Raw genomic sequence first — 12983 nt, forward strand, 5'->3', positions numbered from 1 at the left:
GAGAGAGAGAGAGAGAGAGAGAGAGAGAGAGAGAGAGAGAGAGAGAGAGAGAGAGAGACAGACGAGGGGAAAGATGTCTGTTACTAAATTGGATAACAAATGCAGATTTTCACGAAAGTGTAAATAGTGCTATATGATGACTACTGCAGGCTCAGCTAGAGCTTTAAATCCTTCAACTCCTCTCTGTATAATTTATACAATATAAAACTAGATTATCTGTGTGTGTTCACATGAAAACAATAATCAAGATATAAATCACATACACAGATATATAATCTTGTATATACGTATGCACATATACTTCAATGCAGTTTTAAATCTGTAAGAAGAGTTAGTATCTTAATTATACATGAACCCGAGAGAATAATTAATCATAATAATCATGATACTTGCATGACTTTAATTATTACTAATTTAATAAAAATTTAAACAGTTCCTATATATACAATGAGAGGTGCTTTGTCTATCTTTACAAGAAATTATTTACAAAATATATTCATTCATATATTACTTATATATATATCAAATTAACATTGTATCAATATTTGTCTTATAATAATTATTCATATCATCTTCACATATATTTATGCAAGTTTCCTCAACGTTCTGTTCTCGTTTCATAAATAAAATAAATCCGCTTTAAAAGTCCTATACTCCGACTTCTGCGATATCATACCTCAAGACGAACTTTTTACTGAAAGACTGTGTTTACCACATGAAAATGTGTTACAATAATGTAATTATAAACTTAATTGCTAAGTTTTTTATCATATATATAATTTTAGTATATTCAAAATCATACATATATGTTTCTGAGACATAATAGCAAACGTGAATAGATTTTCGCGAAAATTTTTTATCTTCATTACTTTAATGTGACGTGAATATTTCTAATGTTCAGAATGCAATTTATCATATAATTATCTAATTATTGATCTAACATTTTTTCATCTTTTATGTAAATAAGTACAAAAGCGTTAACGCACTCTTGATGTACAATGTACTTGATCTACATGTATATATATATGTATCTTGATTTACATGTACATATGGTAGTAATTACTAATTTATTAATAAAATTCATGTACTATTTTGTATGCATACACACATACATTTATAAAATAGTACATGAATATTTTTACACTAAGTAGTTTCAACCATATGTATGAACATATACATACACTACATATTTATATGTATATACAGAAAATTTTTAGGATAAGTATAGATGACACATAATAAATAAATCATATACATATATAAATTGGATATATCTAAACAGAGTCTATCAGCAAAGTCGTCAGAGTAGCGATTTAAATCCCATCAATTTATGAATTTGTCCACAGTAAACATACATATTTTACTTACGGCAGTACAGTCGGATTCATGTTTGACATTTTAAAAATTTGGACTTTCTTTTACCTTTCTTATATTTTGTACTGATACGACGAACGAAGGAGATTATAAAAGCGAAGATAATTTCCATAACACAAATAGTTCCAATTTCGTTTTCCTTAGATGCCACTAAAGCTAGTTTTATATATCTTTTACACCTAATATCTATAATTTCGCAATTCTCGCATTAGTAAAAATGCGTTTTAATGAAAAATTCGTTTTAATCAAAAATGCTATTTACGACCGTTAGAAAATTGCACATCGAATAATGAAATGTAATACTTTCGAATACAATGAAATATTGGGTCGGTAAAAGAAAGTTATACATACAATATCTCGGCAGTTTTGGATTAGTTTAGTTACTTAGATCATAGCGTAATGCTTGAGCAAGTCGAATCTGAGTAACTAAACCTTGCTGCTTAAGGAGTACAGCATAAATGAGAACGCTAGACGGTGAAAAGAAAACCGAGAGTGATGGCTTTTATTTTGTTCTTTAGATGCGCTATTCTTAAACATTTAAGAACATAACAATTAATAATGGTTTGCTAAATGTACAAAACTCTTTTTAAACGTTGCAACAATATAATGCTTACGATCTACATTCTATGAAAGAAGAAAAGGAAAGAGCAAACTTGAAGAATGAACAGAAACTGGAAGGTTTCACAGATTACCACACGCATGATTAACTTAAGATTGGCCAACAAATGTGTGTGTATATGTGTACGTATGCTATAGCATAAAATATTTTCACACCGTCCAGCACTTCTTTTGACACAATACTCCTGGTACACATACAGCAACGTTGTGCGCTAGCGTGACGCATACAGTTTCACCAGGTGGAGTCCAGCCACACGGCGATCAAATACCCATTCATGTCACATTTATAATTAGACAGATAGGCCTTGACGAGCGACGGTAGCTAATCACTGTCAAGGTCACTTCCTGAAGGTCATTTGTTTTCTCGGGATATTCGCCTCCGTTTTGCTTGCTCTGCTGTCTCTGCTGTTACTAAAACAATGTTCCCGCTGTACGAGGTGTTCTCAATTAAAATATGCAAAACATATATCAAAAACTATAATTTTTCATCTATTATATCTATATGCATGTGTGTGTGTATATGCGTGTGCGTGTGTATATATAAAATTTTAATATTTAATAAAGAACTTTATTGTATTTAATATTAGTTTTATATCAATAAGTTATATTAATAAAGAATTTTACTAATATTTTTCATGCTAAAAATTTAAGAACAGAGATAAAAATGGCACAAAAATGAGATAGTTAACCAAATTGATAAATAACTGAATTTTATTATAATAATGATGATAGATAATAATGATCATAAAAATAACAATAAAATATTATAATAATAAGACTAAGAGCAGCATGCTTACTGGTGAAATTGACAAATCCCGAGATTAAGTGCAGTCATGTGCCTTTCGAATAAACTATTCGAGAGTAAATCGACTACGTACCAGCACCACTACGAGTTTTTCTTCTGTTAATATCGTCCGAGGATCTAGACGCGCCCCTAGTATTGCTTGCTGGTGTAGCTAGTGGTGAAGCTGTATTCTGCCGTACAGACCTTCTTGTTGTTACTTCGCCCACGGACTCGTTGCTGGACACAGAAGTGCCCCTCAATCTCTCCTTCCCGACAGTAACTGCCGCTGTCGCCGTCGTTGTAGCGCTTGGCTGCTTGGTCGTTAACAAACGGCTCTCTCTTTGCACTCTATTACTGGCATTGAAATTTGATATATTACTGGAATTAATTTGACTGCCAGAAACAGCTGTGCTTAAACTTGCTTTAAAATAACAAAAGCTTATTTTATGTAGCGAAGCTCTCAAATCTCTGACAAATTCTTTTCTCTTTCTTCCGAGCACGATTGTCGTTAAAAGAATGCATCAGTTTGCTTACTTTTGATCTTTAGGCTTTGGGGAAGCAGCGGTTGTTTCATCTGACAATCGTATTCTTGCTTTTCCTACAGACTCAATCAACGGTTCGTCATCAGACGAATCTACTTCTACCACAATGGGACCTAAAAATATAAAAACGCTTATATCATATATAAGTCTGGCCCAAGTATGATAGATCAGACAAGTATGGAGCACGAGAAACAGGCAAATTTAGAATTAGAAACACACGAGTGAGATTGAGAGGTAGCTGTGTGTCAAATATTTAAGTAATCAATGCCGTCCAACCATTTTGACAATTTTAAAATCACTACGTTTGCACAGAGTTGATGGCTATTGTTATAATTAGTTCTAAATATCGATTGATCAATCGTTGATATAATCAGTAATATGAATTTAAACAGTCCTGTTTTTGGCAGTCGTTGTAATTTGCTACATTATAAAATCTATAATATATACAGGGTGTCCACCTACCGCATTAGCTGATAATGAGAAATTCCTTAATGAATTAGGGGTTTTGTTAGCGAAAATTTGTTGAGAGCCCACTGTTTACCGCAATATTTTCTGATATACATATTTAAATACTTGTACATATTTGTAAGAACTAAACTTTTTAACGTTTGTATCCCCACATAATAAAGGCTCCCACAAAATTCTCGCTATAGAGAGAAATTTTCATGCAACTTCAAATCCGTCAAAAAAGTCTGTCGTTAATATTGAATGCGCTAATAGCTAAACAGCCTGTATATGTTGAAACATATATATTTGAAGAAAAAAGAAAGATATATTTGGAACGTAAAATGTAAAAGAAAAAAAAAAAAAAAACAAACAAACTCAACTACTACGGAGAAATAGTAGCATGAAATAAACACCTTTCTTAGCCTTTGTCAATATGTTGAACCCCTTCTTTGATTGCTCTTCCTTGCCAGGTACTTGTTTCTTTATAGAACCAGCCTCTTCTACACCCATGCAAGCTTTAATAAGTTCTGCAGCATTCTCTGAGCATTTCCGTTTACCTGGTCTCGGCTGTGGGTCGTCAGCTGTGCTCGACGCAACGGAACTCTCGCTCTCTTGCCTTTTCCGTTTCCCTATTTTTATTGTCGCGTTAGGAGACAGTTTCGATACTCCCAGTTTCGGACTTGCTTTCGCGTACGGCGATATACTACGTCGTTCCTCTAACTTATTAGGACCGTGAGGGCTGCTTTTCGGTGTTTTCGCGATGTCCGGGCTGTTCAACTTTTGCGATCTGGTTCTGAGGGATCTCTTTTCATTGTTGTCATTTGGAATCTCTATTAGAAGCTGCTCTAGCAACGACTTTGGTGGTCTCTTGATGTACTCCTCCGGATTGTTGGAGGTGAGCCTCTCGAAGTGCGTCTCTTCGCTGTCCTCTATACATATGACGTCCTGCCGACCCTCGAGCTCCTGTTTTCTCCTACGCTTACGCTTGAGATACTCCACATCGCTTGAGTCTACTTCGGGATTCTGCGCCGCCGGACTCGGGGTCTCATCTCGTTGCAGAACTACGGGATTGGAGTATGTGTACAAAGGCGGTGTGATCCTGATGGGCTGCGGATCCTCGCCGAGAACCGGCGACTGGATACCTGCGCTTAACTCGCTCGAATCGTTAACGATTTTTTTCACCAAGTCATCCGTCACTTTCTGTAGATTCACGGAGGACTCTCTAAGTGGAATCTGTTGGTGACTTTGTACATTGCATTTCTGGCTTTGTTCGGTGCACGCTTCTAACTTAACGGGAGTGCTTGTACTCAGCGGAACGTTGCAGTTTTTTGAAATTTCGAGCCGGTTGCCGGTTTGCCTGGTGTCGTCCACCTTTACGTTAACTTTAGATTCTACTTTGATTTCTGGATTGCAACTCTCGCCGTTCGAACAGGAATTATCCGTCGCCGCGCCGGCGCTATTAGCGAGCATACTGTCGAGCTTTGCTTCAACTTTACTATAAGCAATATGATTTTGTATTATAGGCACACCATTATTATTATTTTTCTGTCCGTGAGGTTCGTCGCTTAATCTAATTGCACTGTTACTTTCTACAACCGCTTTCGTGCTGCTGTCCTCAGATACGCATTCTACAGCTCTCGCTTCCTCATGCTTCGTATTTACCTTACCCTGATCATTTTGGTTAATAGTACTCTCTAATTTAACGCTAGAACTGTCCTTATCAGAGAAGTCCTTCACTTGCTGATGCGCACATTGCAATAAACTACTATCACTATCCATACTGCTTGTTACAGACGCTGTCACAACAGTCACCGACCCCGTCATCAAAGGACTGGACACACTTTTGTCATTGCTAGCCGCATCTAAACTAGCAACCAAATCACTATGTTCACCGCCAGTTCTCGCAACCGTCGTCGACTTTTCACTAGATACGTTCCCCTTCGTCGCGTCGTGTTCACCGGAGTTTGATATATTGCGATTCAACTGATTTTCAAGATAACTCGCTACAGACACAGGACTTAATCTTTGTGGGCCACTGGACTTGAGAAGTTCCGAATGGGAATTTGAACACATATCACTACTACTAGTTGAGGAAGGCACGTTCTTATTGGTGGTTGACAGGGTGGATTCTCCCTGTATTGCGTTCTTGGCGCTACTCTGTGTCACTGATTCGGTCGTCGGCCTATGTAGAGGAGACTCTCCTTGGTTCGGTGATTTCTCTGAAAGCGCATCCATCGATTCGATCCCCGAGTCTTCGCCACCTCCACCACTGCTGACTCTCTCTATATTCGCGTCAACCGTACCTAACCCAATAGGTACTGTCGTATTCTCAAGTAACTTTTGTTTGACTTTTGCCTCTGTTACATTTATCTCGCCGATCGGCAAGGTTGGCTTGTTCGCGGATATCTCGACATTCTGGGTTCTAGAGACTTGGTCCACCGAGTTGCTCATCACTGAGCTCTGTGTAGTCTTCAACAGACTGATCCTTTGCGACGCGTTCTCCATTTTACTCTCTACCACTACTCTATCGACTTGCTTTACAATATGATTCGCCTGAATAGACTTTTTATGACCAAAGTTCTCAATTGTCTTGTTATGCCTGTTCATAATAGAGTTCATATCATTCTTGGTGATGATTCTGGCTTGACTTTTAAACTTCTGACCAAGAACTTGGCTCTTCACGGCGGCGATAGAATTGGCCTTGTAGCTGTCCATGTCTGATTTACTCTTGACAGAAGGTATCCTATTCATAGGGGGCTGGGAATTCTTCGCCGTTGTCTCCGTGTGCATAGGTATCTTGTTCTCCGGATTGCTAGGCGGATTTCTGGAATCATTCTGCGCCGGCGTATTTGTCGATTTTAAACCAGGATCACCATCAAAGGATAAACTGGTGTTTGTTTTTATATTTGATACCGTGGCACATTCGGAACTTGTCTTTTGACTGTTGAAATGTGCAACTTCTGTATTTGGAGATTCTGTAACATATTGATATGATAATTATTTAACATTAGGACATTATAGAAGCACGTTACGTATCATATATCTCATTACTCTATCATATATCGCATATAAATTAAAATTATATAAATAACTATAATCAAAGATACACACACACACACACACACACACACACATACACGTGCATAAATATGTGTGACATGTTTTTAATATCTATTTACCAATAAATTCTTTTAAAGTTTAGAAAGAATGCAGTATAATAATATACATATATATTTCTTAATAAACAATTTCTTAACGCGTATTCAAATTTGTCATTTAATAACAAAATTTTGGATAAAAAAAGTAAATTCTCAAACAGACATAATAGATTTATTCACTAATAAACATTTACAAATGTCTTCTTTTTTTCTCTTTCTCTCTCTGTCTTTTCTTCTAAAAAACTTTAGATCACAGATTTCGTTGAGTAAATTCTAAAGGAATAATAACAATAATAATAACAATAACGGAATTATTTAAGGAATATTTTAGTATAAAAATAAGGCTAATATAAAAAAGAATATATGAAATAAAAAAATGAGTATTTACCTCCTAAATGCAGATCTTTCTCATCCATCAAGCTTAACCGCCTTCTTTTATTATCTTGATTTATTAAGTCTTTCTTCACTCCATTGAGCTCCGTTAATCTAGGAGCGATACTGCTTAGCGAATTAGTTTTTTCAATAGCTGACTTATTAATATCGCTATCGCTCGTTCTTCGGACTTCGCCGACCTTCTTAACTGTATTAAATTCATTTCCAATTAAAAGCGATTCCGACTTTTTCACCGTTTGGGTAGTATCACTCTTGTAACCAAGTTTTCTCCATTTTGCTTGATTATCTAAAATTCTACCTCCAGACAATAGGTTTTGTTCCCGATGTAAACCATCTCCAGTATCTGACTTCTTCTTAGAATCCCTTCTTTTTGTCTTACCTGTAATAGGAACACAATATTATGCATAACTTAGAAAAATTGTGAACATTATAGATACGCTATTTAAATGATATGGATAGGTTACCTCCTCCTATCTTATGTTCTTGTGTGTGGTTCTGCACATCAAGATCCACTTGATTCTTCGTTAAAGCTTGAGAAGTATTTAAAGATTGATTCGCAATCGCAGATTTGTGTTTTGTGGGAGACGGTATTCTACTGTTTAGTGGTATATCATCTACGTCGCTGTTTTTACTTGAACTCGGTTTAATGATACTAGTTTGTAAACGTACAGCATCCACTGGTAGCTCTTGTTTTAAGGCATTAGATTTGGTTACAGCAGCTTGCAGCATGTTATGCATTTTACTAACGGTATTAGCGCTGTTTATCACCGCAGAATTAGACAAAGGTAATTTCGATGCAGATGAAGTACCTATGATCATGCTCAATGATTTTTTCTGTAGCAACTTGTTCCTATCGATACACTCCTTCATTTTCTTCAATTTGCCTCTCCTTTTAGTCGGGTCACCCTCACCGTCCTTCAAAGACTTTTTCTCCTTCTTCCTTTGTACTACTGAAGCATTACGTCCTCTTAAAGAAATGTGTAATGGAGGCACTCGTAGTGGCTCGTCGCTGGTTCCCGAACTAGGGATACCACTCGTAAAAATCTTATTTACGGACTTGTCAGCTTTCCTCATGGGCGGTGTATTTACGAACGAAACGTCAACTTTATAAGCTGGCGTAACAGGTTCCGATTTCTCCAACTTCAATCGCAGTTTGATTTTTTCCGTGTGCATTGGACTGTGTGCGGTCTCTCTGCTTGCCTTTATTCTGCTGTGCTTCAAGCTACCTTCGCTGGCGGTAGACTTCACTGTTGTTTCGGAATCGGACTGATCTGTGTTTGTTGTCGTATCGTTTCGTCTTGAGAAATTGCTGTCTGCATCGTCGTCGGAAAATATGGAATTCGATCTGTCGTTCGACGGAGATGGAAAGGAAAAGAAATCGTCCTGATTATCCACTGCACTCTCCGGTTCTGAATCTGAACTTTCACTGGGCATTGGCTCTAAGTGTCCTGTTAGAGGATTAATCAGAAACTGTCGTACCTTCCCCGTCGAAGTGTATTCCGGCTCCGGTGGAGGCGTCTCTTCGGCTTTCGGAGACTCCGAAGTTTCTGTTTTGTTAACAGGCGGAGCAATGCTAGTAGTAGAATTATTTATACGAGACCCACATTGAGAAAAGGCACCTGAAACCTGATTTGAGACTGACAGACGTGTGGTGTTAACTTGAGCACCTTGTGGAATAGAACTGTTTTGTGCGTTCCACGTGGTCCCATTAGCATTGCCCGTAGGGGATTGATAATTTCTGCTGAGGATATTCTGGCTTTGCCCGTAACGAAAATCAGTAGTCGCACTAGTGTTAATGTTGATGTTCTTCACTTGATTATGATGCAGTTGTTGTTGTACATTCGGAGCTTGATTCTGTTGACTTAAATGCGTTTGCTGCGAAACCGGTTGCCTTGGATACGGTGGTGGAGTTTGTTGACGCTGATTGTTTAAGTAACTTAGCCGTTGTTGCGGGACGCCTAAGCCTACTGTTGAATGTTGTAGCAGTTGCGACTGACTCGGTTGTTGTTGTTGCACAAGCGGCTGATTAGTGAGAGATGTAGTTTGCAACGTTGCGCTTGAGCTTTGTTGCTGAATCAAAGCTTGCTGCGTCGCTGCAACTTGCGGGATATTTTGTTGTTGATTTATTTGTTGCTGTTGCGTGAGAAGCTGTTGTTGCTGTTGTTGTTGATGAAGTAGCAGCTGCCGTTGTTGCACAGGCGTCCTGATTTGTTGCCCATTTACCGGGTGCCTGGCGGAAAGCTGATTCTGTATTTGAACCTGCGAAGTCCGGTAAGCCAATTCTTGCCTAAAGGGAAATTTCTGTTGCATTTGTACTTGATGCGTGTGTAAAGCAGTCGTCTGCTGTTGCATTTGTCCACCGGCCGACACTTGATGTACCGCTTGCGGTGGCATTATGCTTTGACCAGTACCGCCAATCACGTTAGCCGTATGTTGTTGCGGTATTGTCGACGGTTGATTTATATTGACGGTTGCGAATGCTGACGTTGATGTGGGAGCCTGAGGTAAGTCGGAAATAATCGACGTTGTTGTTCCACCGATTAAATCTTCGTTTCTCAATGGATCCAAGCTTGGTGGCGATTCGCTGGGCGACGGAAGATCTTTCCTTCTAACTGTCGGCTTTTTGGTAGGTCTCATACGATTAGTAAGCCCGCAACTATCGATAACAGCTGGCGGTAACATCTTTTGACCAGGTACGACGTTGTTCGCATGTGAACCTGCGTCGTTTTGCAAAAGATTTACGAGTAACGGGCTGGACAGGGCGACTTGATTCCCACTACCGTTCGAACTCCCTGCTAGATTGGTACTGTTGTTTGGTGACAGACTAGATGTTGTAGCGATCGTGGACTTGTACTGATTCGTCAATTGTCCGACGGTAACGACCGGTTGAGTCGTCGTGTGACCGGTCGTCAGTGCCGTAACTGTCGCCAAATTCTCCTGAGTGGGATAAGGAGGTGGAGGTTGCGTATGGTGCTTGAACTGCATCGTGTTCTTAATTGATGTGGTCTGCAATTCACGATTGTGTATGGCTTGTGCAGCATGTGTCATACTGGTGAATGGGAAAGGGCCGTTATAGTTGCTCCTAGGTGATGCACTGGGATTAACTACTTGTTGGTTTCCTGAGACACCGACATTACTCGCTGATGTGGACTGTACTGTTTTCGCGAGAAACGGTGGAATGGGATCACCGTCTGGGGGCGCGACTACATTCGGAGAACGAAATTGTGGCGTCTTCTCCGACGACGATCCTAAAAAACGAGAATTTTTATGTTAGATTCTATGACTCAACTGTGTTTTACATATTATATTTTCTACCAATTCTGTTTGACAACTTATGGACATTTATATATACACACGCACGCGCGCACACACACATACACACACATATATAAAAGCTTACCAGCTGTTATTATCTGAGTGACATTACGTAGCGCTGACGAAATGGTAGTAGCGTTACTAGGACCAGGCAAAGCTGTTGAAGGATTAGTGTCAGCAGTGGCTGTATTCTTAGTAGCGTCGCCTTGTGGCTTTGCTCCGCCATCTTGCGTGGTACCCGAATGTAGCACTATCTCTTGTGCATCTCCACCAAAACGACTGGCGATCCTCAAAGATATTACCTGTGAAAAAGTATAATGAATATAATATTTTAATAATAATATTTACATATGTTGTAATATACAAAAACAATATTATTAAAACATTTATAATATAAATTACCTGATCTCCTTCGACTTGGACTGAAAGTATACCAAGTTGTGTGAGTGTTGGAGAACCCTGAGCTGCCAACTCTCGAAGCCGTAGAGCAGCTTCTCTGGGTATTGAAAATGTCACCCTCACAGAATTCCATGGTTCTACCTTATCCACTCTCAAGTCTTCTCCCTTCTCTGCAAATTGTACAATAAAACAAATATAGTATTATTTGGTAATAATTATTATTTAAACAAAAATATTATATTTTCACAATTAAATCGTATATTAATCAGATTTACCTTTACTAAGCAAAACTTTGAGACTGTCAACAATGGTGTTAAACTTTTCAGGAAACTCTGGGTCTCCAAGGTCACCCTCACAAGTTACCACCGTTTCAATCAGATCACCATCACTATCTGCCGCCATGACTGTAATGTTCATTATATTTCAGTAACTGTGTAATTAAGTAAAAAAGAGAATGATAATAATAAGAAATATAACAATGAACATGAAATATATTGAGCACAGAATGATAATAAATATATTAATTCTAATATTCTATATAATGAATTCTAAAAGTTTATAATATTGTTAATACTAATAAAATATACTATTTGATACTATTTGATTCTTTGGTGATAAAGAAGTTTAATTTTAATGTAATTTGGAGAAGAGTCATGAAAAGACCAAAAGAAAGAGGTTAGGAATAATATTAAATGTACAGAGATTCAGGAAATGGTTTACTCTATTCATATGAAAGTATGTTATGGATACTGGATCACTAGATATATTTAATAAAACTACTCACAAAGTACAATTGTGTAATTAAAATATAATTAGCAATTTGATATTTAATTAGATATATATTTATGCAGATATATATTTATATTTAGCTTTTTATTCATATTAGCTTTTTATATATTATATTAAATTCCTTGTGAAATAAGCTTCTCAATAAATTTATTATTAAAAACCATAAATCTAATAATTTTAATTGTAAAATCAAGATATAAACTTAATGATATTCAATAAACTTTGTAAACTAAATCATATTAGGTATGTTCTACTTTAGTATATATTTAATATGCAATATACACAAAGATATAATTTATATAAAAAAAATATATATATATGTATATAATGAAAAGTATATACATACCAACCACAAATCACATAACTACCCAGGGAGTCTAGGAACGCCTCAGGGTGTTGCTCCAATATATGTCTGATGAGATATTGTCTGTCAGTTGCGTACCGACAGCTCCAAATCACACCAGCACTAATAATCTTGCTTACTGTTAGACAAATAAGGAATTGAAATAAATAGCCTGTAGAAAAAAGTATATTTCATTAACTTGTTAAAACATATTCTCTTATTAAATTGTATTGTGCATATAAATTATATTGTATTGTGCATATAATTAAATACTGTTAAAGAGTACCACATGCTTAATACATAAGGATAAGATATGGATACAAGGTATAGTCATAATTTTGACAAAAGTATAAATTTACATTATATATAATATATAAGATATATAATCTATAATGTGTTAGTCCAAAAACCTAATACAATAGAGTACATATTTAAATATAACAAAAGAAAAAATAAAATTGGGAAATATGGATGACAGCAAGATGTTAGAAATAATTTCAGAAATATTTAAAAAATATAAAATATGTTTATTGCATATAATTTTATTAATGCATCAAACATAAAATATATGCATAAAAAATGCAAACTATTAGAAATTCCTACTTTTATTTTTTTTATTCTATAGTCAAAATCATTGTAACTTAATAATAAGAAAAAATAAAATGCAATGATCACATATACTATATCGTTAATATGATATAACATTATGTAGTACAAATATCAGCTGCAATACATAAGTATTAAAAATATATATATATATATATATATATATATATATATATATATATATATATATATATATATATATATATATATATATA

General features: G+C 36.3%; 1 protein-coding gene across 6 annotated transcripts in view; it reads right to left on the minus strand.

The window, feature by feature from the left end:
- Positions 1 to 255: 255 nt before the first annotated feature.
- Positions 256 to 12983, minus strand: part of LOC116848066 — a 14005-nt gene continuing 1277 nt past the window's right edge. For 2 of the 6 annotated variants that reach the window (XM_032823817.1, XM_032823826.1), the window contains exons 2-11: positions 12166 to 12301; positions 11306 to 11434; positions 11034 to 11200; positions 10717 to 10933; positions 7781 to 10564; positions 7312 to 7695; positions 4179 to 6740; positions 3311 to 3431; positions 2871 to 3130; positions 256 to 2403 (exon numbers count right to left, since the gene is read on the minus strand). In XM_032823817.1, coding sequence (XP_032679708.1) covers positions 2345 to 2403; positions 2871 to 3130; positions 3311 to 3431; positions 4179 to 6740; positions 7312 to 7695; positions 7781 to 10564; positions 10717 to 10933; positions 11034 to 11200; positions 11306 to 11432 — 6681 coding nt within the window. In that variant the 5' untranslated portion in view covers positions 11433 to 11434; positions 12166 to 12301 and the 3' untranslated portion in view covers positions 256 to 2344. Of the gene's footprint in view, positions 2421 to 2870; positions 3131 to 3310; positions 3432 to 4178; positions 6741 to 7311; positions 7696 to 7780; positions 10565 to 10716; positions 10934 to 11033; positions 11201 to 11305; positions 11435 to 12165; positions 12302 to 12983 lie in introns of those variants that run through there. The other 4 variants (XM_032823834.1, XM_032823843.1, XM_032823854.1 and 1 more) reach the window with 4 other exon arrangements.

The sequence above is a fragment of the Odontomachus brunneus genome, unplaced genomic scaffold, assembly GCF_010583005.1.
Source record: "Odontomachus brunneus isolate Ranch 3 - 2012 unplaced genomic scaffold, Obru_v1 Obru_scaffold_005, whole genome shotgun sequence".
NCBI classification, from domain to species: domain Eukaryota; kingdom Metazoa; phylum Arthropoda; class Insecta; order Hymenoptera; family Formicidae; genus Odontomachus; species Odontomachus brunneus.